The sequence below is a fragment of the Erithacus rubecula genome (assembly GCF_903797595.1).
Source record: "Erithacus rubecula genome assembly, chromosome: 16".
Lineage (NCBI taxonomy): Eukaryota > Metazoa > Chordata > Aves > Passeriformes > Muscicapidae > Erithacus > Erithacus rubecula.
The window spans coordinates 10,204,832-10,230,733 of NC_136668.1; the positions used below are offsets into that span (position 1 = coordinate 10,204,832).

A 25,902-nucleotide genomic window follows, 5' to 3' on the forward strand; every position below is an offset into this window, starting at 1 on the left:
TTTGCCAACAAGGTTGATATATCCTTGGGCAAAAGGAATTAAGGCCCGGGCACGTGCTCAGCGTTCCAGCTCCCCGAGTTATGTAATATCCAAATCTAAGTTTAAAAACAACAAACTCTGGCCTCTCTCGGTTGCAAAACCAGCAGAGCTGGAAACATTAAGCAAACCTTTCGTCCTGGAGTAACTGACTCAGAGCCCGTAACACACCTCGAGCTAAAGCAGGGCGGCACTCCAAGTAAATACAGCGCCCCAGCCGCAGCCGGACGTCCCCGTGAGGAACGCGCGGGCCCGGGTGCGCCGCGGCCGAGCCACGGACCGTGCTGGGAGCGCAGCCCCGACCCGATCCCGATCCCGATCCCGATCCCGATCCCGATCCCGATCCCGATCCCGATCCCGATCCCGATCCCGATCCCGATCCCGATCCCGATCCCGCCGGCGACTCCCGGTCCCGCCTCTCCCGCCTCTCTAGCGCGGCCCCGCCCACTCCGGCAGGGCAGCCAGCAGCGAGCGCGGAACCGCCTGAGTGACAGGCGGCGAGGCCCAACCAGAACGCGCCTTGTTGCGGTGTGGCGCAGGCTCCGGCGCTATAAAGGCGGCCACGCGTCGCGGGCGCGGGCCCGAGTACGTGTCTGAGGGGGAGGCGGCGGTGGCGGCGGGGCCGGTGCGGAGCAGCCGCGGGGAGCGGGATCAGCTCCAGCACCAGCGCAATTTTAGTTAGACTTCGGTCGGCCCGGGTTTTATCGGGAGCGGATTTTAAAAGTGAGTACGAGCGGGATGGCGGCGGCGGGAAGGGGGAGGGGTATGAGCGGACCGGATCAGACCGGCCCGGCCGGGGAGGAGCCGCCGCGCTGACCCGCGTTGGTCTCTCGCAGGCGCCTCTCGTCCCTCTCCCTCTGCGGACGGGGCACCATGTCGGAAGCGGATCAGCAGCTGGCGGCCGGCGCTACCCAGAACGGGCACGAAGCGGCCGAGAGCGCCGGGGAGCAGCAGGCCGAGACCGGCGGGGCTCCGGCGGCGGCGGCGGGAGCGGCAGGAGCAGCGGGAGCGGCGGCGGCGACGGCGGGGGCCGGCCCAGCGGCGGGAACGGCGAGCACGGCCGCCAGCCAGAATGGGGCCGAGGGTGATCAGATCAACGCCAGCAAGAACGAGGAGGATGCGGGGTAAGCGCGGGCGCCATGTGCGGAGCGCCGGGCCCGGCGCGGCCCTGCGGCAGCAGCGCCCCCGGCCCCGCTCGGCCCGGCGGGGAGGGAGCGGGAGCGGCCCCGCCGAGCCGGGGCCCTGCAGCACCAGCGCTTCCTTTGTTCTGGCGCTGCCTTTTGTTGGCGCCATGTGGCGGCTGGGGGAGGGGCGCCGAGCGGGGCTGTTGCCGTCTCACGCTGTAAAATGGAAGGGGATTTACCTCTCCCGCGTTTTCTTCATCCTTTTCCTCTTTAGCGAAAGGGGCGGATGGAAGGAGTTGCTTTCTGTTGGGGGAGGGGGGGCTGGTTGGAACTTTGTGGGGATCGCGTGGCCCATCGCCACCGGCGGCGATATAAATGTGAATGTTTTTTGTAAAGCACTTAAAAATAATCTTGGTCTTGGAAGGCAGCGCGGTGGTAAGCTAAGTATTTTTTAATGGAAGTAAAGGAAAAATCAGCGCGATTGAGACGATGCGCGGTGTGCTTAAGTCGGTAAGAGCGATTTTGGTGTGCTACTTTGCAGCATTGTCAGAAAATGCCTCAAGTTTTGCAAGGGATTTCTGGAGGAGTCAGGGTAGTTTCGCTGTGCTTTGGTAGTGGAATCCTTGTGTGCATACAAGAGGAAGTTCTTTCCTATCATAGTTGGGCTGCTCATAAATACACGTACTTAACATGAATATTACCTGGCTATTTCTCAAGCACGTCTTTGTTGTTCAGGCTGCCCCATGTATTTAATTGGCACTTCCTTTGTTACCGCTGAGCTCTGAACCAGAGGGTCAGATCCCTCAGGTTAAAGGGAAAGCTGAAGCCAGTGTAATAGATTTTTGACTATAAAGGAACGAGTAACACTTGCACAAGCTTCCCACAAGCTGGGGCTGGATGTACTTTTTGCAGACACTGGAAGGATTGAGAATCCAGCCTTTTAGCTGTGTGCGAATTTTTCTTTACTATTTCTAGTATTCTGTGCTGAAAAAAGGGTGGTAGTATTTTCCTTGTTACAGGAAGTAATAAGCTTCAGCCCCAAATCGGTATGAAATGAAGTTTCTTAGAAAAGCAGTTATGCAGAGGAATTGACCTATGTGAAAAATGTAGTTGCTGTCCAAGGCACTGATTTTACAATATTTTGTTAAGAGCTAAAATAAGCTTCAATTTAGCTGCACTAAAACACTCAGGAGGGAAAAATGACTGTGTGTTAAGGGTGCAGTTGTCCAGTTTGTGGTCTCTGAAGGCAAAGCCAAATACTAGGATTTTTGTATTAGTTGCAAAGGTTCAAAAGTTTTAACTGTTGTGTCACCTAAATTAGGTATCAGTTTTTCCAATTGCAAAACAAAGCACTGCAAATTACAAAGTGTAGCACATACTGCCGTGGTAAGAGGTGAGTTTAGCATGTGGCAATGCCACAGCTCCAACCCAGTGCCATAAAGCAGCCTCCAGACAAGTTCCTGTCATCCCTCAATCTCTTGATTGTTCTGTAAGTGTGCTCAGTAATGACAGGGTGTGCTGTGGGAAGCTGCTCTCAGTCCATACAGGTTAGAGCAGCCAGGATCAGCTGTTGAGATGGGAAGGAATCCCCTTTTTTTGACCTGGTATTGGAAGGTTTATTAAACTCCGTAGGGCTGTTCCTCCAAGGCTCTGCTGTAATGGCTGCAGGAAGCACACCCTTTACTTGGGCCCGGTGCTTCCTGCTGCACTCATCAAGAGTGCACAGCCTGGTCTGCTGGGAAACCTTGACTTCAGCTGATAAAAAAAGAGTATGGTTTCACCCAGTTCAAGAAAAAAGAGAAAAAGTTTAAGAAAGCTCCCATAAGGTTCCCCCCATTGCCTCTTGTACATAAATAGATGCCGGTTATTGCAAAGGTACACATAAACACCAAAAGCATTATTTAAACAGTTTAATTTCTGAAGTGCTCTTACCTTCTAATGCCAATCTAGGTTGCCTCCAAACAAGAGTAATGACAACTTAAACTGCTTCAGTCTATAGTTAGATAAAAAGGCTTGAATGCTTTCAAAAGCTTAGTTTGTTACCTTGGAAACGATGAAAATAGAAAATGTAGCCATGTTATTAATGTTTTCATTTGAAGTGAAGAATTTGAAAAATGCCTTATTGCCTGCTATCACTGTTTTGTTTGTTAGCTTCACTTCTGTATTGTACCTCGAATTTAGTTCTTTGAGCTAGATATCCTCCTTCAGAGGGTGTTTTGTATGGGAAAGTGGGCAGGGAAGAACTGTATCTGCCTGCTTGGAATTAAAGACTAGAACAGAGAGATTTGTGTAGTACTGATGAAGACAGAACTAGAGTCAGTAACTAAGCAGGAAGAAGCACACAACATGGTAGTTAAGGCAGGTCCAAAGTCCCATCTGTTCTATGTGACTTACTGGAGGTCACAGATACCTGGACTGAAATTTTTACAGCTGTTTAACTGAAACCTCAGAGAGCTCAAATACTTTGCTTTTTGATACCTTTTCCTTTGCTGAATGCTTTCAGAGCAGTAGGAATGTTCCTAAGTTCATTGTAAAAACTGAGTTGGCAGTACTTGATAATCAAAATTGCTTTCTTGCAAATTACAGAATACTTTTATTAAGAACATAAGTTACTGGCAAGGAATATTTCAGGCTATTCTTACTATTTCTTATATCCTCTAATAAATGGCAAGGATGCATTGTTGCATTCCCTCAGAAAGAGGGGGGAGAGACCTCCTTGTGCACTACTGTAATATCAGCAGCCTTTGCCAAGATGCAGTTGTTGCACTCAGAACAGTTGGTCCTGTTCTGACAATGCTGCTGAGGTGTGTACCACTGAGCATCTTACTGCATGTGCTTTTCTCTAGTGCTTCCTGAATCTGAATAGCTCTTCTTTCCTTGAAATTTCAGGAAGATGTTTGTTGGTGGCCTCAGTTGGGATACAAGCAAAAAAGACTTGAAAGATTACTTCACCAAATTTGGTGAGGTAACCGACTGTACGATAAAGATGGACCCTAACACAGGAAGATCCAGAGGTTTTGGATTTATTCTCTTCAAAGAACCTGGGAGTGTTGAAAAGGTGAATTTAAGCTTCATATATTAGAGCTTTAACTTCTAGGGGAAACTTTTCAGCTCAAGTTAATCATACCAAACTGTCTTTTAGGTTCTGGAACAGAAAGAACACAGACTAGATGGACGACTAATTGATCCCAAGAAGGCCATGGCAATGAAAAAGGATCCAGTGAAGAAAATATTTGTTGGTGGACTAAACCCAGAAGCCACAGAAGAGAAAATCAGGGAATACTTTGGAGAGTTTGGAGAGGTGTGTGATGGTATCTTGGTAGACTCTGAAAGCATAGTCTCCAGTTGATGTTTAGCTTATTAATAATTTTCAAGTTTCAAAGTAAGTTAACTTTAGATGTATCAAGCCTTCTGTGACATCCAGAAGTTTCCTAAGTTGAGAGTAGAGGTGGCACTTGCTGCACAAGGTGCTTCCATTGCTAGTTAGATACCCTTGTCTTTAACTCAAAGCATTTTAACTGATGTTAAAATCAGTTTTAATACTTGTAAAATTGAAATACCTGATCTGAAAATCAGTGTTTAGCATAAAAAGACTTTCAACTTTGGTGTTGCATAATATGCACAGAAAGAAAATTTAGTTTTGCTGTCCCAATTTCTGTGCATTTAACTGCTCATCTAAAATATTAGTCTGAAAATAGAATTTCATGTCTACAGATTGAAGCAATTGAACTGCCAATGGATCCAAAGACCAACAAAAGGAGGGGGTTTGTGTTCATCACTTTCAAGGAAGAGGATCCAGTGAAGAAGGTTTTGGAGAAGAAATTCCATAACGTCAGTGGAAGCAAGGTAGAAACTCTGACTTTTAACTCTTTGTTCAAGGATAATACTGCTACATCTGTAACCTGAAAAGGGTTTTGTGGACCTCTTGTGTCATAGTTCCAAATTTACAATAAGGACAGCTTGAAGTTTGCCATAGTGGTGTTCTGCCATAAGTTCTGTCATAGAGGCTACCAAGGCTCTTTGACAATACTTGTGGCTTTCATTAATGTATTTTAGGAACTTTTGTATGTAAAGTATCTAATTGCATTCATTAAATATTATGTGGAGAATTTGGCATATGTATCAGTGTAAGCCATTTCAACAGATAGATGCCTATTTTCAGCACAGAGCACTTGCATAAGTGAAAGCCTTGCAGATGCTTAACTTTGCAAGTCTCTGGCTGAAACTGGCTCTGTCTGCTGGGGGCCAGCTTCTGCTTTCTTTCTGAAGCCCCTTCCTGCTACCAAAACCTTGTCATGTAATCCCACTAAAAGGGTTCAGGGAGTGAATGTCCACTTATGGAAGCTTGTGCCTGGTTAGCTGGTTATGGGATCTGCTGTAAAGGTGGTGTGAGATGCTCTGACCAGCTGACTGCTCATCTGAGGAATGGCTAATGGAGAGAGGCTCCATTGTTGGGTCAACAAGTGAAGAGATACTGCAGGCAAATGATGTGTACTGGCTCGAGGTGTTCCTGGTCCCTTGCTCTGAGGCCACACTGACCACATTACACAGGATCACACTGACTTAAATTGCACTTGGTTTACAGCTAGTCTTGACACAATACAGAGCAAATTGTGGCAAACCCAATACAGTGGGAAAGTCACTGGTTAGCAGTGAAGTTTGTTTTCAGGAGAGATTAATGCCTGAATGCCAAGAGAGTTGAGAAATTTCTGTATCATACCTATGACTTGTTTTTGTGCTATAGCCATAATAAAAAAAAAATCAGATTACCTTAGAGGTCCTATGGTGAATAACTCCAGACTTGCTCAGGTGCTCTAATCTTGAACTGTGCACAAACTCAGGAACCTGGCAGTTGGGTGACAGCTTGAACTGCAGCCTGGGAACCTGTCTTGGAAATGTCAGTTCTGGTTGGTTTTACCTGTTAGTATTTGATAAATGGTAATTTCAGGCATTGGTAGGGGTTTGGTACAGTCCATCCACAAACACATTATGTAGGTTGTACAGGAAAACTCCTTGAGGTGCATTTCCCAGAACCTTGTTCATTCAGTGCATGTCAGGGGAAGCAGTCTGATAGCAGCAGCCTTGTCCTGGAGGTTGTGCCAGGTGAGAAGGCAGCCTTGTGACTCCTACAGCAGAGGTGGCCTCAGCACCTCTTCATGGTGTGAAATTAATGGTAGGGAATAGGCAAGATAAAATGCCTTGAAAGCAGTGGCCTCTTGGAAAGGCTGATAGTGACTTACCTTTGCCCAGGTGGCACAATAAATCAGATGCCCTGGATATGCCTTAGTGCTGCTCACCTGACCAGGAGCACAGCATGCACACCTCCTTTGCCTCCAGAGGAACCTCTGGCTTCTCCAGGTACTCAGAATGGACAATGCTGCTCTGAGATGCTTTACATATTCTTCCTTGTTTTTTATTTGCAGTGTGAGATTAAAGTAGCACAGCCAAAAGAAGTGTACCAGCAGCAACAGTTCAGTAGTGGTGGAGGAAGAGGTAGCTATGGAGGAAGAGGCAGAGGTGGAAGAGGCGGCGGTAAGTACCACACACACTACTTTAGTATGGACACATTCTAAATAAGTTGTGTGTACTAAAATGGGATTTTGTGGATGGTTTTCCCTTCTATAGCTCAAAGTCAAAATTGGAATCAAGGTTATGGCAATTACTGGAACCAGGGTTATGGGAATCAAGGATACGGCTATCAGCAAGGTTATGGTGGCTATGGAGGCTATGATTATTCAGGATATGGGTATTATGGATATGGACCAGGCTATGATTACAGTAAGTAAAGAGAACTGTATTGGGTATAAGCAAGCATAACTAATTAGCAGTTTAATGCATTTGTCCTCTTGTTCATAGGTCAAGGCAGTGCAAATTATGGGAAGACACCAAGACGTGGTGGTCATCAGAATAACTACAAGCCATATTGATCAAACTTATTCAGGTATGCAGTGGCATGGTCTCTTTTGGAAAATGACTGCATAGGTTTTGTATACAATGCTGTAGATGGATACTTCAGTTCTGTACCAAATTTAACTTTACAATAAATTTCTATGGCCTGTTAAATGTGCATCTTACTTGGAAGAGCTCCCTGGAAATGTTTTACATGTTTAATACTTACCAATAATTAGTTGTCTAGACAGTGTGGTGTATAAATTTCAGCATTGCTGAAGGTATTAATTAATGATTTTATTAATAGGTTAAACTGAAACTGATTTTGAGGGTCTGCTTAAAGCTGCAGCTCTGCATCTAGGGACTGCCTCTTGGAGTTAACTATGGACTCTGCATTACTCCAGTTGTACAGAATGAGATGCATCTTAGGGAACCAGTGTCACTTTCCACCTTTTTATTTTGTATTGTTTTTGTGTCATACATTTCCTGTAATGGAAGTGTTAATTTTACTGTACTTTTTGGTACCTTTTTGGAATCTAATGTATTGTAAGGTATTTTACATGTGTTCTGATTCACCATGACATGGATATTGACGCTATCCTAGCTTTTGAAATAAAAAAGGCGTAATCTAGTGTCTTGTGCCATTCTTCAGCTCTTGTGTTAGTAAAACACCAGTATCCTGTTCCCAGAACTTAGTCATGGCAGTATCTTGATAGAGTAAGAGTTGTGCTTAAGTGTTTTTAATCTTAAAACTAGAAGGCTGTGTTGGTAGTTGTGCTCACTTGCAGTTAAGTGGCAGCTAAAACCTGCTGTCACTTCTGCCTGGAGGTTGTGGAGGAGAGCTCAGGTGAGAAGCCCCAGCTGTAGTGGGGCTGTGCTGGTGAGGTGGTGGCTCATGCTCTAGGCAAGCACAGAGGCTCAGAGTAACTGTAGTGGTGTCTGCTTAGGGCTCTGCTAGGAGGAGCTGTAGGTTTCAGGTAGGGCTTGGGAGCCTGGACAGCAACTGCAGGAGGGAGCCAAGAGGTGTGCAAGAAGCTGTCTGCAGTTCCTTTCTATTTCACTGTCTTGAGTCTGAGACTTGTCTGCAAGTTAATAGGATGTATATGCCTTCCTTGAAAGGCAGGTTGGACAGACATCAAAGTAAAAATGCAAAGTTTGAATTTTTGCAGCCTTTTTGTATAACACATTTTGAAAGAACTTCCACTACAGTTGTGGGTGGAAAAAACATATCTTTCTCTAGAGATGAGTGACCAGCTAGAAATACTCTCCTTTTTTGACTTTACTGTTGGTTTACTGCTATTTTAAGGCAATAACCATCATGTGATTTGCCTGTCTTGTGACAGAATATAAGTAGCAAGCTCTACTGCACAAAATAAACTTCAAATCTTCATTGCAGTGATCAATTAAATTTTTAATTTCCTTTTAGAGCTAAAACACGGCAATTTTTTTTCTTGTAACAAATTTTCTTTGAACAAGTAACACCCAGAAGTGGAATCAAACCAAGTAACTAAGAGAAGAAACAAACACGTGTTACTAGTGACCTTTCCAGTTTTTTTTAACAGGGGATGCAGCTATTTCTGCATGGACTATAATCTGCTGCTCCCTGCTGGCTGTCCTTAAAAAGAAAAACTTGCTTGTAAATTTAGAAGTCTGTAAGACTCTGCTGGTGTTAAGTGGAAATCTTGAGTATTAAAAAAAAAAAAAAAAATTTAATCTCATAGTTGACAACTTTACAGCTGGACCATGTAACCTTCCAGCCCAACTTACTTGCAAATAAAAAAATACAGCAGATGACTGAAACAAATGAGTACAGTATTTAAAAGTATTACTGTCTCACGATATAAAACTTTCTTGCATACTTTAAGTATTTTTTTTTTCTGTGAAATAAGGGGTAGCAGAATATTTTTCTAGCAAACACTTGGCCCTCCAGTGGGAAAATTGCATGGTACCAGGACCATTGTGCTGCAGTCCTTCTGGCTAGTAGTGTCCTAGCAAGAGTTTGTCAGTTGATGTTATTGTGGTGGTTTTTGTGAGTAGGTGCTCAGGTAATGCTACTTTAACAGGTGATCTGGCCTTAGGCAGAAACTGAGGATACTGGTACTTAAATGCAGAGCTGGCTTTTCCCTTTCTTCTTTGCATGAAAAGTTTGTGATACAAAGAACAGCCTGGTAAAAGTAAAGGCTTGTACACAAGGTCGTTGCTTATGGCTGTAATCTACTCTTAATTTACTAATCCTACTTGGATATTTCTTGAGGACAGACTGTTAGTAAGAAGTGATTTGGGAGACATAGTCCTCAGCTGTTTGTCCCTCATGCATTTGATGTTAGGAATTTGGAACTGAAGTTTTTGACTTAAGCTGGTGGCTGAGAGTGTTTGTTGAATATAGTGCTACTTAGGGACCTTGTTCTGACACTGGCTGCTGAAACTGCTCAGAGGAGCCTGGGAAGGACTGGGTGTACTAGCACCTGGAATGGTGTTTGCATAGGTAGCTGAAGACTTAAATATCAGAACACCCATTGGCTCATCCTAATTTGAAAAAGTCATAACCTGAAAGTGCATAAATTTAGAAAGTGTATTTTGTAGTGGCCACTAGAAAGATCCTCCTTTATAATCAGTTTTAGATGCGTTGTTTAAAATAAAAGCCCATTCCACACTGCCAGAGTTGAGACAAGCTCTTGTAAAATTTATTTCTCTTAGAGCTTTTACTAAAAATAAGATAAATAAAAACAGAAAAATCAAAGGTGACTTATCTGGTCTAAGACATGCTAGGATGAAGATTAAATGTGCATTATTATAGTAGAATAATGTTTCTTAGTAGTAGATCTTGAACATTGTTTGAAACCTATGGAAAGAAAATAATGTAATGTTTTTTTTTGTAAAAGTATCATTAAAAGAAATTACTTCATTGCCTCATTCTCGCTTACATTATATGTAAGTGTCTTACTAGTACTGTACTTAGTAAGAGGCTTTTTGCATTCTTGGTTTCCTGTAGAAAATAATGGTATTTTTCTTGCTTAGTTTAGATTACAGACAAGCACATTAAGTCATTAGGCCTCTAATTTGCACTGGCACTGTTAAGTAATCTTTGTTCCTAAGAATAAGTAGTATAAACAGCTGTATGTCTTTCCATTAACTTGCTAAATAAAATATTAACACGTTTTTCTTGTGCCTGCTATACTAATATTACATTGAACTAAAAATACATTTCTCCTTAGCTCAGGGCCCCAGCACTGTGAATCTCATGGTGGTTGAGGACACTCATGATTACACTGCTCACAATGATCACATTAGGTGCATTCCTGCCCAGCTATCTAGAGTTCTACTAAACATGTGGTTGTCTTTCAGAGTAGTTTGAAGAAGTACTAAGAGTACCAAAGGGTGTTGTTGCCAAGGTGTTAACTCTAAATGTGTACACTGCTCATGAGTGTGCAGCAAAGAGCTGCAGCTAGATGTTCTCGTGGCAATCTATTAAGGGCCTACAACATATGAAGACATAACAGGACCAGTGTTACTCTGATACCCACAAACTTTTGAGTCTAGGGGTAGATGGATCCTGAAGGATGAGATAGCAGCTGTGAACCTGAAATGACACGTAAGGGGAGAGCTGCTGAGAAGTGGTTATGCAGCTGGACCAGCTTCTAGCTGGAGCCTGAAGGCACTGAGCAGCAAGCAGAAAAGCTCTGTGTGTGTGGATGTGCAGTCATTTGCATGCACTATAGACAGTCATGTCTGGGACATGTTGGCCCTCACAAAAATGATGCACCAAGTGTTGCTGGGAGTGTCAGAGTGATAGAAGGTAGTTGTGAATGCTGGATGTACACAAGTGTAGTCCATGGTTGGAGATTCCCAGAAATTCCTGCAAACTTTGAGTAAAAGCATCTCTGAGGAACCTTTATTGTGACAGTGCTTGTGAAGTAATGTTTAGGAACCTTGCCTTTTAAATGGTACTGGGTGACTGTAGGTAAATACCTGCTCAGGCAGAACAAACAGGTGTTTTCTATTGGTTCAGACATTCTTTTTCCATATCTGGGGAGAGAATAAGCAACAACTTAGAAAAGTCATGACTTAGTGACTTTTTTTTTTACACTAGTCTTAATGCTAAATATATAGAAGTTGTGTAAAAAGCTAAGTGGCAAAAGTACATAGATTATGGCTTTCAGGAACATGTTGAATATTTTACAAATTGAGCTTGTTCAGATAAGCTGAACACTCAAACCTCAGCCACAACAAAACTATTTTGCAAAAAAGCACATGCATCTGTAGAGGAAGTAGTTTTGTTAGAGAACTTCAGCACATAATAATTGAGGAGGGAAGGCTATGTGCTCAGCATTTACCATCTTGGCTCCATTTTAGCACTTCTGAAAATCACACTCAGTAGCTCAGCCTTGTCTTCAAGAAAGCTCAGAAACCACCCTCTATTTTTGAAAGTTTTGATCATGATTTACCTGTTAGTATTTTGTCAATTGTCTCCACAACAAATTTTGCATCCTCCATATTAAAACACATAGGGGGTTTGAATTTCAGCACATTTCTTCCTGGCCCATCTGTACTCAGTAGAATATATCTTTCCTTAAGTCTGGAAAGAGCAGTAACAAAGAATTACATTAGCCTCTGCATGTACTTGAGAAAAACCTGCAAGCACCAGCCTGCAGGCTGTCACATAGTGTCTACACTGGTTTCAGCTTTGGCCTGTTGGTTGTATTTTAGCAACTGAGTGGCAAGGGTACTCTGTAATTGTGTGCCTGCCTCTCATATTGAGGGACTCCATGATTGTCCCATGTACCTTGTTATTAAATCCTCTGCTTCTGCTGTGGCTGGAGTCCTTTCTGCTTGGTCCTTGATTAAGTCCACTCCAATGAATAAGCCACAGCCTCTGTAAAAGAAATAAAAACAGTCTGTGTAAGAGGAAGGAACTACAAGTGAACTAAAAAATTGAGGGTTTTTTTTGAGACCAAACCTTTGCTTCATGAGAATTACCTGAAGTTTGGCTACTGCTAGAAAAGGTTTTGCTGTTCAGAAGAAATGTAGTAATACAGACTTCTGTCTGCTCACACTGGCAGTGCAAGACAGGATGTCAAGCATGTTTTCCATCTAGCTAATCACTTCTGCACCCTGTGCACTTGAACTGTGAGTTCAAATGGGAAAGTGAATTCCTTTAGCAGCTAATAAATTGATGAAACAGTTCTAGCCCAGAGTGGCAAAGTACATGAGACTTCTGGTAAGCTCAATTTTGTTTTACATAATTGTACCAGGAGGGTTTTTATTTTTGGTAAAAACACAAAATTTAATAAATTTCTCAAAGCAGCGTCTAGGGGATTGAGTGGTTGGGCTGACTGAATCAAAGGCAGCTAAAAATGTAAATAAGGCACTGATACCTGACATCACCAATGATGGGATGCTTGATTTGTTGCTCCTTGAGTATCTTCATCAAGAAGTTGCCTACCTCTGTGGCATGAGCCTGAAGGTGTTCCTTCTCAATCACATCTAAGACAGCTAATCCAATGGCACATGAAACAGGGTTCCCACCAAACTGAGCCCAAGAAAGGAACACACAGAGCCATGGAGAGGGAAGAAAGATGCAGTCATGTCACTGAAAGTGCAGTCTCAGTGATACAAACACCATGCTATCACTTTTATCAGATGGAACCAACACATAGAATCACAGACTAGAAACAGAAATAGTACAGTAACACAGTTCCTCTTTAGTTACTGTGTAGTAAATACTAATAAAGACACAGCATGAATATCTAATTTTAATCCTTAGCCTCCTTTACAGAAGTGGGTAACTGTTTACTTACTGTATTAAAATACTCTACTCCTGTGGCTGCAAATGCTTCTGCAATTTCTTCTGTTGTTGCTACACAAGCAAGTGGGTGCCCATTTCCTATTGGTTTCCCCATAGTGACAATGTCAGGTATAAAATCTTCTCCCTGAAGCTGGAATGCCCAAAAGTGCTTGCCAACCCTGCCAAAGCCAACTTGAATTTCATCAGCAATAAATACACCTCCTGCCTTGTGCACATGCCTGTAACATAACAGATTGGATTGTCTCTTAAAAAGAAAGAGAGCATAGCATTTACTGTTTAGGAACATGCAGAAAGCATTACTTTGCAAACTTTAAAGAAACAAATGTGTACAAGCCTGTATTGTATACTGCCTGTTTATAAGCAGGTCTTTGCCATATATGAAGTTCACATTCTAACATGAAGGTTGGGTAATTTCCTACCTATCAAGCTCTATGATACTTCAGGTAGAGAAATTCTCTATTTTCCAAATATGTTAAGTTAAAAAAGATAATGAATGACTACTTACTCTGCAACCTTCTGAAAATAACCTGCTGGGGGAATGATTTGACCACCCACACTTGGTAGAGATTCAACAAAAAATGCAGCAATCTGAAACACAGCATATGATATTTGAAAACAATACAGAAAGTTGTGGGGCAAGCTCATTGTCCTTAGATTGTTTTTGATTATTAATGTGATATTTTCTTTTTGACAAAGTCTAACCACTTAGCTTAACTTCAGTAACTCTAAATTGCACTGACTGTCAGGCATATTCATTTCTAAGAGAAGATAAACAGTTAAGGAAATGATGCTTTACCTTTCTGCCTCTCTTATGTGCCTCCTCAATAGTATTTTTTACTTCATCAGCATAGGCTGTTCCTGCATCTTCATGGTCTTCTCTGTAAAGTCCTCTGTATGTGTCTGGAACAGGAGCCTATGCAAAGGAACAGTATCCTATATTCAATATATCATAAAAACAACTGCACTCAATTGACAAGCAATAGATAGGTATAGGCTGAAGTACATACCACGTGGACCCATTCCTTTTGTCCTTCTAGATTTCTGAATTTATATGGGCTTATGTCAATCAAAGATGTCAGATGTCCATGGTAAGCACTTAAAAACAATTGGCAGAACTAAACAGTAATTTTCTTAATATCAAGAGTTCTTTAGCATTAGCATTCCATATAGTAAAGAGTAGCCAGCTGCTATCACCTGATAGGAAATTCAGTAACTTAAGCTGAGTACACCTCTGCAGTTTCTTTTCTATCAATGAGCTTAGTTCTATTTGGATTTTTTCAATATAAGGGATGCAGAGGGACAGGGCATACCACTGGTATGTGAGTGGAATCACATCATGGAACACTTGAGCAGCATCTCAAGACTGCAGAACAATGGGAAGGGCCTGTTTCTGAATGTCCTCCAACAATGGAGTGTCCAGTGACTGTAGGGATCCTGTTCTAATATGTGACTCCCTTCATGGCAAAAGATTTTTTTCTCATGAAGATTCCTCAGGTTTGAACTTATATCTGAGGTCTTTTTTTTCCTGTCACCATACATCATCACCTGGCTCCCATGTTTTTTGCTCCTTCCCATGAGACAGTTGTAGTTGCAGTAAGATCTATCTGGCTGTCTTGCAGCTGAACAAACCTCTCACTGCTGTGGCTCCCTTCCCATCATGGCAGGCCACTGCTGGCCTCCTTCCAGTGTGTCAACAGCTGTCAAGTACTGGAGAGCCCAACCACAGCTCTTGGGACTGAGCTGGTAAATATTGAACAGAGGGAAAAGTTACTTCCCTCAGCTTCCTGGTTAGTCTTTCTACGACAGGACAATTTCAGAAATGCTCTGACCATCAGCCAAAACTGAGCCTTGGACCCCCAAACTGCAATTTACTCACTGGTCTAAAACGATAACATCCTCATGTTTTGTGTACTGCCGTGCCAATCTCAGGGCAAGGTCATTGGCTTCAGATCTACAATGGAAAAATTCAGTCATTGTTTCATTGTGGATGTCTTGAGTTTTGAAATCTTACCTCTCTTACATTGTTCTTTGTATCTGCAGAGAACAGACAGAACTCAATGCAGGTTATGCACAAGTTCCTCAGTACTCAGCACTCACTAGGTAGGACTTATAACCAGAACAGAATTCATCTTACAAAGCCAGAGTACAAGAACCACTTCAGAAACAATTTGGGTTTTCTTTTTCTTCCAGAAGGAGCTTGCTTAGGAATATGCACCCGCCCCAGCAGAAGCAATGCATCAGTACATTTAATTTTGAGAATAACTGCCAAGTCAGAACACAAATCAGACAAACTAATACAGCAAATATTAACATTACTGTTTTGTGGTCCAAGGTCTTACAAATAGAATGAAACCTTTCTTAAATAAAGCACTAGTTCAGTTCCCAGGTAGAAAGCTTGCAGAACCAACCCCGTGGTTTTGTCAATATCTAGTCATCCACACCAGACTGAAAATGGTTGTTGATAAAAAACTGTTTACTTGTCTGTATATACCTAATAAAGCCCCAGTATCAATTCTAATGTACCCAACTTACCCAGAATTCAAAAAATAGAAGATGCATAATTTCTCAGGTAGTGTTTTTGAAAGTCTCTCTGCATAATCAACCAAGTTGTCATGAAGGTAACGAGAGTTTGTATTTAACAATTGATTCTGTTCATGGGCTGCCTTTACTATATCAGGGTGACAGTGCCCAACTGCAAGAGAATGTGGACAGTGGTTTGAGAGTTCTTCATGGTGTTCATTCACATGCCAGCTTAACACATTTCTCTAATAGTACAGAGATATTATCAGGATAGCCTTAATAATGGTATGACTTGTAAAAACATTATTGTGCTCCTCAGGAAGTTTGAAGTTGCCTCCTGCTGTATTGAACGATTGTAGTTAGTAGTGGAAATTGATTTGCTAAAACAAATAGTGTGATTTGATGCTTGGATTTAGGCATTTATATTTCAGAAGTTTAGGAAGGTGCACGTAAACTTCTATCAAAGAATTTCTAGCCCTGGTAGGGGTTAGGTTAGAGAGATTTCAAATCCTCAAAGAAAGCAGCAGTCACTTAATTATATGCACAATTAAGGCACCACACTAAGCAGTGGCTCTGTGATTGTAACTTTTACAAAAACAACAAAAAAATTCTACAGTGAGGTGCTTTACTTGAATTTCCATGGAAAAAAATCTGTAGGTTTTCAACACATTTCTAGGAAGACAAGAGAGGAAGCAAATCTGGAAAGCACATTCACACATACAAATTAAAACAAAACTAATTCCCCAAACTACACGCTCAAGAAAGTTTCCTTCCACTTTTCCAATTAAAAATTCCCTCCCACAGCACAGTGCAACCATAGTAAAAGTACTGATTGTTATTTATTCTGCTTAAAAAAACCACAGCATCAGATAACATCCAATACCAAGACTTCAGCTTACCGTGAGCAACATTGTTTATGCAGTCAAGGTACTGTCTCCCATTCTCATCATACATATACTGGCCCTTTGCCTTCACAATCTTCACTGGGTCATCAGAAAAAAACAGCTTGCAAGAAGAGCTAGGACAAGCATCAGAAAGCAAAATCAGTCTTAGTGAGTTTAGTTTATCCTGCTGGTAAAAGACATTTCTCCTGTTTGCTGGCAAAGTCATCCTGCTTTTGGCCCCTAAACCAAAGGCACTGCACTAAAATTTTCTTAGATTTACAGGAAAAAACCACACTCCAAACCTGAAAATCCTACTCTAGAATCTAGCCACAGCAGTAGGACTAGTTTCATCCTGTCTTAACTGTTATTCCTTACTGTCTGTGCTGTCTACCCTTTTTGTTCTTTTGTGTCTCTTACCTTGTGCTATGTTCTTTTTATTATTCTTATTATGATCTTGCTATTCCTGCCAATGTCCTGATTTTCCAGATAGTTTGCTGCAGGTGAAGTTTGTTACAGCTTCACTAACCAACACTGAGTGATTTTATAAGGCTGAGTTTACTTAAGTGCATTTGTTTTGTTTCACTTTTTAAATGAATACCCAAACCAGTAAAATGGAAACACATCTGCCCGAGTACTCTGATGGGCATTGCCAAATTTCCATACTTCATTTAGTGAAAGATGGCTTATACAGAAGTAATTTGATGATAAATACAATGCCATTGTCAAATGGATGACAAAGGAGAATGGTGAAATAAGAAAGTGCTTCATTGTCCCTCCCCATGAGGAATTTTGATACTTTCTGTGTGAGCTGGCAGAACAGTTGGGGGTTTCATAAACTTCTAACTTAGGAGAAGCATCAAGAGATGCTAAGAAAGTGCTTGCAGAGGCTGGGTCTTTGTTGCCAGTGGCAGGAAAATCAGTTAGAAAAAGATTTAATACTCAGTGTAGTGTTTTTCAGGTGCGTGTAACTGGCATAATTCTAATTTCAGCGTTTACTTTCAGCCCAAGTTTTGTATTTATATAACACGTAAAAGTAGCCTTGGATTTGAATATATATGATAGGAAAACATTCCCATAGTTAAATAAAAGAGTCTTGTTGCCATTCTTAGTGACGATCTACAGAATTAAGACTTTTTTAGGTTGGTTGAAACACCAACGTTAATGGGAAGTTTAGAAGTGAGTCTTGTCCCTCATTCTGTGAAAGAGAGCCGACGTTTGTTCATTCCATCACGGTTTTGATATAATTAATTTACTGAAAGATGGGCTGTAATAGTAGGTGAGCCAGGACCTCGCCTGGCCCAGCACGGCCTCCAGCCCCAGCCCTGCCTCCGCCGGGCTCACAAAAAACGCTTTCTAAGCAGTTGAGTCTCAACAGGCGCGCTCGGTATCATACGGGTTTTACAGCGCAGTTTCGTAATCCCCCTCCTTAAGCAAGGCTAATTGCTGTTAATTACAGCAGCGCACCGGGCCGTGCGGGCGGGGCGCTCGGCGCCGCTCTCAGCCCGGCGCGATGGCGCTGCCGCCGGGCGGGGCCGCGGGCTCGGCTCCGCTCCGGGCCACGTCAGGCGGCAGCGCCCGCCCGTCCGGTCCCGGCCCCGGTCCCGGTCCCGCGGCACTCACCCGACCAGTTTCCGCCGCAGGGCCAGGGTCTGCTGCCGGGAGCGCGGCTGTGCCGCCCGCATGGCCGCGGAGCCGCCCGCGGGGCCCGAGCGAGGGGAGAGGGAGGGAGGGAAGGAGCGGCCGCCTCCCGCGGGGGCCGGGCCGCCAGGGGAGGGGAGGAGCGCGGGCACTCGGGCACGGCCCGTCCGGAGCGCCGAGCGCGGCCACGAGGAGCTCACCGGGCACCGGCGGGCGGCGCTGCCTCAGCCAGCCCTGGGGACTGACGGGGACAGGCTGCGGGCCCTGGGGACACTGGGGACAGGCTGCGGGCCCTGGGGACACTGGGGACAGGCTGCGGGCTCTGGGGACAGATAGGGACAGGCTGCGGGCTCTGGGGACTGATGGGCACAGGCTGCGGGCCCTGGGGACTGACGGGGACAGGCTGCGGGCCCTGGGGACAGATAGGGACAGGCTGCGGGCCCTGGGGACTGACGGGGACAGGCTGCGGGCCCTGGGGACACTGGGGACAGGCTGCGGGCCCTGGGGACTGATGGGCACAGGCTGCGGGCCCTGGGGACAGATAGGGACAGGCTGCGGGCCCTGGGGACAAATAGGGACAGGCTGCGGGCCCTGGGGACTGATAGGGACAGGCTGCGGGCCCTGGGGACAGATAGGGACAGGCTGCGGGCCCTGGGGACACTGGGGACAGGCTGCAGGCTCTGGGGACACTGGGGACAGGCTGCGGGCCCTGGGGACTGATAGGGACAGGCTGCGGGCCCTGGGGACTGATAGGGACAGGCTGCGGGCTCTGGGGACACTGGGGACAGGCTGCGGGCTCTGGGGACAGATAGGGACAGGCTGCGGGCCCTGGGGCCTGATAGGGACAGGCTGCGGGCTCTGGGGACACTGGGGACAGGCTGCGGGCCCTGGGGACAAATAGGGACAGGCTGCGGGCTCTGGGGACACTGGGGACAGGCTGCGGGCCCTGGGGACAGATAGGGACAGGCTGCGGGCTCTGGAGACACTGGGGACAGGCTGCGGGCCCTGGGGACAGATAGGGACAGGCTGCGGACTCTGGGGACACTGGGGACAGGCTGCGGGCTCTGGGGACACTGGGGACAGGCTGCGGGTCCTGGGGACAGGCTGGGGACACTGGGCTCAGGCTGCGGGCCCTGGGGACACTGGGGACACTGGGCTCAGGCTGTGGGCTCTGGGGACACTGGGGACACTGGGCTCAGGCTGTGGGCTCTGGGGACACTGGGGACACTGGGGACACTGGGCTCAGGCTGCGGGCCCTGGGGACACTGGGAACACTGGGGACACTGGGGACACTGGGCTCAGGCTGCGGGGCTGCTGGCACTGCTGGCACTGCTCGGTGCAGCCAGCCCCACACCCCGCTCTCCTGGAGGCAGCAATCATCAGTGCAGCTGTAGCACTGTTCGTTTGAAATGCAGGAAGTTTCTTTTACAGTTGTAAATAATTTGAGCAGGTAGCCAAGGTGGTAGAACTAAAATAATTCTTTCAGGTACTTGATTGTTTAAGCAGAAGGAAACCCAACCTTTTTCATGTTTCACTCCTGTGTTTGGTGGGTGGCAGATAGATAGATAGACACCTGACTGACTCCTTCAGAGCCAATCCTAAAGCAGGTAATAGTCAGGATTAAAAGAGGAAATGCTGTCAATCTGATTAGAATGATCTTTCTTCCTTTCCTGTTTGACTGGAATTGCCTAAAGAGAAATAGGAAGATAAAGAACCAGAAAAGAAGTTCTGGAATGGATTGAGTTCTGCTTCTTGCAGATGTTGTGCCCATAATCAGGTTCATCAACTAATCCAACTTGATTCTAGAAAATAAGACTTTTTTCCCCTTCCAAATACACATTCACATTCTTTTGGTTTAAACTGACAAACAGCTCTTAAAACTCTAGAAAAACAGAACAGATAATATAAAAACTGCACTTGGCAGACTTTAGATACAACCACCAGTAATTATCTCTAGTTGCAATTACTTGATAAACACAGGAGCAGTTTAAATTTTTTGTAATATGGAGAATGCAAAACCAAATTGCTGTGTACTTAAAGTTAGATTGAACTTAGTCTAACTCCATTGTTGCATAAAGGTCAGGTTTTAAATAACAAAAGACAGTAGAGAAAAAATTAATAATGGCTGTTAATCTTTATTTGAACTCTTGTCTGGTTAAGATATTTACTACCTATTTATAGTAACAACCTGAACATTTACAGTTTGGGAAGTTTACTCGTGGTTACAAATGCAGAGTTCATTGTACATATTCACACAGTTGTAAAAGTAATCTGTACAGAGAGACGATTTTTAAAATTTAGTATTTGCTTTTATTAAAAAAAGCACAAGAAAAAAAAGGATTTTTAGGTCTCAAGGTAATGTATTTTCCATTACAACTTAAACTAGAAATACATGATGCAGTACTAATTAATACCATTTTAACATGTTAAAACAATGGATAAAAAATACTATTAGTGCCTTCATTTTTAAAGTAGTTGTACCCAAAGAAGAGTAAATAAAATACTTTTTGTGGCACATACATTATCAAAAATCACAAAAAGTTTGCAAATGGAGATGTTAAGTACATTTTCTGTAATTTTAATATCTATATATTTCTTTTCAAAGGTAATATACAGAGATTTAGCCAGCTTTGTATAAAATGCCATGTAAATACATTCAAAACTCATTTTTGGCAAGCTGCAAACACACAAACAGCCCTTTCTCCTCTGAACAGCCTCCCTGGAGTGATGCAACTGCTCATAAATAAGGGACACTTGCATAATGTCATAGAGTATTAAGCTCCATTGGCATAATTTCAAAGCAAATATGGACAGATAAGGCACATGTTGCATGCATTTTTCTAAACTGTATACAGATTTGAGATACCAGCAGGTAGAGTTTCTCAAATGCTCATGTACACACCAGTTTTGTATCATTTCCATGTCCAAAGTCATGAATGCAACAAAGCAGGGGGCTTTCAGTTTTGACTGGTATTTGTGCTGAACTTTCTTCATATTCAGTATTTTTGACTGTTTTTAAGATAACAAGAAGAAAAACCCCCAAATTGAAAAACAAAAAGCTGTTATGAAATTGTTTATAAAACTGCACTCTATGAAACAAACCAGCAAACCCCACAGACTCCTGCTCTCATTTGCACTGATGGCAGATTAAGACCTTTCCTGCTAAACTCACAGATTCAGTGGATATCATGGGTACCTTTGCTTTGCAAAACCAGATTCTAGATTTTTAAATATAATTGCAGAAATACAAGTTTGATAAGCACTCACCTACACTTAAATTCCTGTAAAATTAACTTTTCAAATACAGTTTTTAACAGTATAGTAGAAAGCAGCAGATGGGATCAGTGTCATTTACAGATACTTGGGTCATCCCTGTTTTAAGTTTCTGTTCATTAATGTCTAAGTTATGTAAGAAACCACACAAGTGAGCTGACACAGAAGTGAGCTGACTATTCCATGAAACTACACTTAAGGCAACTTCTAGCAGAACTTAACAAAACAGAAATTAATTGTTTGTCCTAAGATGTAGAAAAACCACAAATGTTGCTAATGTATTTCTTACTCAACTCTCATGTCAATAATTCAACTTCTTATGCATGGAAAACTCATTTTTCCCAGCCTTCCTGTGGTTTCCCCCAGGCTCTCTATAGTAGTATACAATAATATCATTTATTAAGACCTTCCTCCATTCATATCTAAATGACAGATTTTCAGCATTTACTTTAGCTGCAGGTTACACAACAGGCACCCATCCCTTGTGCTGTGCCATCTAATGGGACACAAGCACATGGCAAAGTTGCAGTAGTTCACCTAATGATGTGAAAGTTCTAAAAGTAATTTTTAGCTTACAAATATAAATGATCACCAGGGAAAATAAAGTTTAGGAAATGGGATTTTTTACTCACTGGTTTGCTTCAGTCTGCAATAGATTCCCCCAGGTGGAGCTCTGGAGTATTTCTAACTGAACTAATTATGGCCAGGTCCAGTGCAGTGCCAGGGACACAGTTTGAAGCAGGTGACTCCAGACAATGAGACTGGACTAACTAGAGTGACCAGATGTTTCTCTCTGCCCCCTCCTTTTTGCTAAAAAAATCCCAAAACAACACTATTGCAAAAGAGTCAAGAAATATGCTTACATAAACACTCCTGTAAAATTGCCAGGTTCAGTGTGTGCCCCAGTGATTGCCTTGGCAAGTTAGAGTGTCACAGGCCTTTTGAAATTATCCATATATGTAACTTCTCTCTTGAAAATCTTCTGGTTAAAGCTCTGCAAAGGAAATAATTCAGAGCTTCCATGCCCAAAATTTTAAAAATAGAAATGTGTCAGGGCACCTACTATAGGTAGATTTTATTTGAGTAACACTGAAAATTATCTGGGCAACAGTGGGACTGAAAAAACGTGAGAATACAATGGTATTTCCCAAGAAAGAAATACCAGATGTGAAAAAAATTAAAGTTTCTATCCATGCACTCCTGGTTTTACAAATATCTATTCAAATATTTGTTACACAAAAGTCATGTGTGCTGTAAATTAAGAAACACTGTCACAGCATAAAATTTGCATAAAATTTACTTCTATTAAAAAAAAAAAGTCTCCTATAGAGGGCAGCATTGAACCAGCATTCACTGACCAGGGCACACCTTTTAATGCACACAATGCATTGACCTGGGGAGTTATTTACCATTGTGATAAAACTGGAAACTTCCTGGCATCTTCATAGTTTAATTAATGTTTCTTACTTATTTTAATCAACTGCATTACAACATGTGAGTTCTTGCATTCTTGCCCAAGACCTTCTATAATTGGCTGAGTGCAAAACCAAAACTTTACCCAGGGTAGTGGTTACTATAACAATATTAAAACCACAGGTATCATTTTCCATGGATTACTTTGCACCATTGCATGGGTTGTCTGAAACTGCTGAAACCTCCCACGTTTTTCTGGTTTGCTTAAGGATTTCAGTTGCTGAATTTATGAAATTACAGAAGACAAAGGCTCATCTAAGTATTTTATCTATTGGTTTCCTAAAAAGAAAACACATCAGAAAGTCGCTTATCATTAAAATAAACATTCTTATTTTTAAATACACAGGAGAAAAATCCATACAGAAATAAATTCATCACCATGATATATACAGGAAGTGTCAGAAACAGTGCATACAGGAGAGGCAACTCCCCATGGGAATAAAACAAAGCACGTGGCAATATCTTGATTTTGATGTTTTTAAACTAAAATATTGATGAATTGACATTTGGGAACAGTTTCAGTTTGGTGTCAGATCAGGATTTCTCTGCCACCTGTTTTGTAATCCAAATAAATATTCCTGAACTCACTGGCCAAGCCATGACTGAGCTACAAAACTCTTAATCTCATTTGTCCCCATCACAACAGGCCAAATTATCAGGTTCATGCTCTGGCAAGGTGCCTCTCAAGCTGTCAAGCTGTGGAGTTACACACATGGGATTTTTGTTTTTGCCTTTTATTCCCTTTTCTCCTAAATCCATCCTCTCCATAAACTTTAAGGATTGCTCCCCATGGTCACAGTTGGGTGCAGCATCATCACTCCTGGGCACCAGCACTGACACAAGCACAGCCAGCAGCAGCTGCAGCCTCAGTCATGGAAGGCACTTGCTGTGTCTCAGGGCAAGGCAGCCCTGCCTGCAGAGCTTTGTGGCTGAAAAACCTTTTAGGGCTATCAAGTGAGTTTTTGTGCCAATTTGGGAACTTTGCTTCCAAAACTGATTGGGCTGCAGTGTTAAGAGAGAGGATGGTGGTGGTGACTGGAAAGATGGTCATTAGCTCCAGTTTGAAATGGAACAAGCCTTAAAGAAAGCTGTGTGTCCTCTGCTCCTGGGCAGCAGCAGGCATGCTTGGTTTAACCTCATAGAAAGCACTGTGCTTCTACAGGAGTTAAATTTGTTAACTAAAAAAACAAAAAGTATTTGTCTGAGTGTCAGATTCCCCCAATATCAATGAATTATCCAGAACATCTATTGATGAATCCATGAAGTTACACCAAATATTATAGTGATCTAGAAAAATCAGTGGCTCAGTCACAGACTGACCCACATTTCATAGGCATTAGCAGCCTCTGTCAATCATCTTCATTGCTGCTGACTTATAGTGGCAACATTCAGCTGCTTTATGGAATTGCTATAAAGCAGTCTCAGATTCTTTGAAATCAGAGGGGAAGACAAAAGAGAGATTTCCTGGGGGAAAAACGCCCTAAGCTTTGTGAAAGTCTGAGATCATGACTGAGTTTTGAGCAAGACTGCCAGTACTACCTAGAAGTAAAATTTGTCTTCATAAGCTATTTGCAAAGTCCAAGTGTTCAGAAAGACCCACATAAACATTTTCATATGGAAGGAGAAAATAATCAATTGTTCTGGCATGAATTTGCAGAGCAAAGCACATCATTTTAACTCACTGCAGTAAGATCATGACTGCTATATATTTAACAACCAGTCTTATATGTTTGTGTGTCAGGCATATAGAAGTCTAACCAGATTTCCTCTTTAGACTCTGTGTAATCAGTACAAAAGCCAACAGTTTCTCTAATAAATTCTGTTGATCTGAATAATATGATTGATAATCACAGAATGGCTTGGAACTGTCTTTAAAGGTCATGTAGGTCCAACTTTGTGCCATGGGCAGGGAACCTGGTACACTGTTGAGAATCTAAATGCCAAATCCACCAGTCTCAGCTGAGGACCAGGCAGGACTTGAGGAGCCAGTGCCAGCCCTGCTGGGGGATCCATTGCCTGCTCTGCTCCCTGGAGCTCTGCTCTCCACAGATGCTCCTTGGATGACGAGGGGTCGGTGGAGTGGATGTGCCATCCCCAGGCCTTGGAGACCTGCTGTTAGTTCCTCCTAGCCAAAGTGGTGACCTGTACCTGCCAGCATTCCTGGTGGGAGTGGCAGCAGCAGGAGTCCAGGGAAGCTGCTGCCCGTGAGCAGTGATGCCAATATCCTGAACATTCCTGACTGCCTGCTTGTGCATAGCTGATCTTTGTACAGAGCCAAGGGCCTTGGCATTTCCAAAGAGGATCACAAAAGGTTTTGTAGCTGAGCTGTAGCACTGGTGGGTGTGGATACAGCTGCACTCCTGTGCTAGAGTGGCAGTTCCAGCCTTCCTCCACCACAAACAAATGTCTTGGGTGCTGTGGCAGCAGAGGCTCTGTGCTGGGAGGGGGATGGTGGCCTTGCAGAGCAGTAAAGCACTATTCTGCTATTCTGTATCAATGTTTTGCAGGCCTGGCAGTGGTCACAGTTGATGCCTACAAGCACTGGATATTCCACAAGTTGAAGACGGAATACTGACTTGTTTACCTGAAGATAATAGGACTTCGGGGTATTTCCTCAGAGAAAATATAAATTTTAATATAATTTCATAAGCTTTGGAGGTTAGCTTGTCTTGTAGCTTCAGTGATATCAAACTTCTTTAAGTAGGAGCTAGATAGAAAGCTGTTTAGTTTTTGCCAGCATATGTAAAACAAGACTTTTCTATCTGCATTGTAGATTGTTTGTGGACACTTCCAGATTCTTGTGCTTTCTGCAGTCATTCTGGGGACTGAACTCTCATTGATATTGAAAGAAGTTCCATGAACACAACATGTACAGGAATTTGAGTGTAGAAGCCCACAGCATGGTTTGGAATAGTGAACTGCTTTTAGTTTGGAGATGACTGGGGGAGATGGGAAGAGCAACTGTACATTAAGGGAACAATTACAGATCTTCCTGATGACATCAATGAGAGATTTGCCTTCAACCTTTCACAGAAGATTTTTTTAGCTTTAATTTGGGATATTAAAGGGGTTTTTCAAAAGCATTAAAGGCCAGTGGAAGCTTATTAGCTGCTCCTTATGCCTTTAAAAACCCCTACACCAAAAGTGATAGCTGAGAACATGAAATGGAAGTAAATAAAATGCATTTTCATTGCTGTTTTGAGTTACATAATTGTTGTTTCTTGATTTGTTAGTTGGTCTGAATTTAACATGGATGTAA

The 25,902-nt window shown here is 43.1% G+C and overlaps 2 protein-coding genes across 5 annotated transcripts; one reads left to right on the forward strand and one right to left on the reverse strand.

The window, feature by feature from the left end:
- Positions 1–624: 624 nt before the first annotated feature.
- HNRNPAB (heterogeneous nuclear ribonucleoprotein A/B) lies at positions 625–25,854 on the forward strand. Of its 4 annotated transcripts, none has more exons than XM_079320216.1 (9): positions 625–759; positions 873–1,160; positions 4,050–4,218; positions 4,303–4,461; positions 4,875–5,006; positions 6,584–6,692; positions 6,786–6,938; positions 7,017–7,101; positions 25,151–25,854. In XM_079320216.1, the coding sequence occupies exons 2-8, from the start codon at positions 910–912 to the stop codon at positions 7,085–7,087; spliced, it is 1,044 nt and encodes a 347-aa protein (XP_079176342.1). In that variant the 5' UTR covers positions 625–759; positions 873–909; the 3' UTR covers positions 7,088–7,101; positions 25,151–25,854. The 4 variants fall into 4 exon arrangements, with proteins under 4 accessions (XP_079176342.1, XP_079176343.1, XP_079176344.1 ...); XM_079320217.1 differs by lacking the exon at positions 25,151–25,854 and adding an exon at positions 7,357–7,681; XM_079320218.1 differs by lacking the exon at positions 6,786–6,938.
- On the reverse strand, positions 9,684–18,012 carry PHYKPL (5-phosphohydroxy-L-lysine phospho-lyase). The gene is made up of 13 exons (XM_079320206.1): positions 17,880–18,012; positions 16,275–16,393; positions 15,388–15,547; positions 14,732–14,806; positions 13,863–13,950; positions 13,652–13,768; positions 13,361–13,443; positions 12,848–13,073; positions 12,425–12,579; positions 11,833–11,922; positions 11,495–11,625; positions 11,019–11,075; positions 9,684–9,891 (listed from the first exon to the last, which is right to left on the reverse strand). The coding sequence occupies exons 1-12, from the start codon at positions 17,939–17,941 to the stop codon at positions 11,047–11,049; spliced, it is 1,335 nt and encodes a 444-aa protein (XP_079176332.1). The 5' UTR covers positions 17,942–18,012; the 3' UTR covers positions 9,684–9,891; positions 11,019–11,046.
- Positions 25,855–25,902: the final 48 nt, after the last annotated feature.

Excerpts from the sequence above, each read along its gene's own strand:
- HNRNPAB (XM_079320216.1), top strand. The coding sequence starts at position 910 with ATGTCGGAAGCGGATCAGCAGCTGGCGGCCGGCGCTACCCAGAACGGG. Across the intron at positions 1,161-4,049 it reads AAGAACGAGGAGGATGCGGG|GAAGATGTTTGTTGGTGGCC; the intron begins GTAAGCGCGGGC and ends TTGAAATTTCAG. Across the intron at positions 6,939-7,016 it reads TGGACCAGGCTATGATTACA|GTCAAGGCAGTGCAAATTAT; the intron begins GTAAGTAAAGAG and ends TCTTGTTCATAG.
- PHYKPL (XM_079320206.1), bottom strand. The coding sequence starts at position 17,941 with ATGCGGGCGGCACAGCCGCGCTCCCGGCAGCAGACCCTGGCCCTGCGG. Across the intron at positions 14,807-15,387 it reads TTCTATTTTTTGAATTCTGG|ATCTGAAGCCAATGACCTTG; the intron begins GTAAGTTGGGTA and ends TTTCCATTGTAG. Across the intron at positions 13,951-14,731 it reads GATGTTATCGTTTTAGACCA|TGCTTACCATGGACATCTGA; the intron begins GTGAGTAAATTG and ends ATTGTTTTTAAG.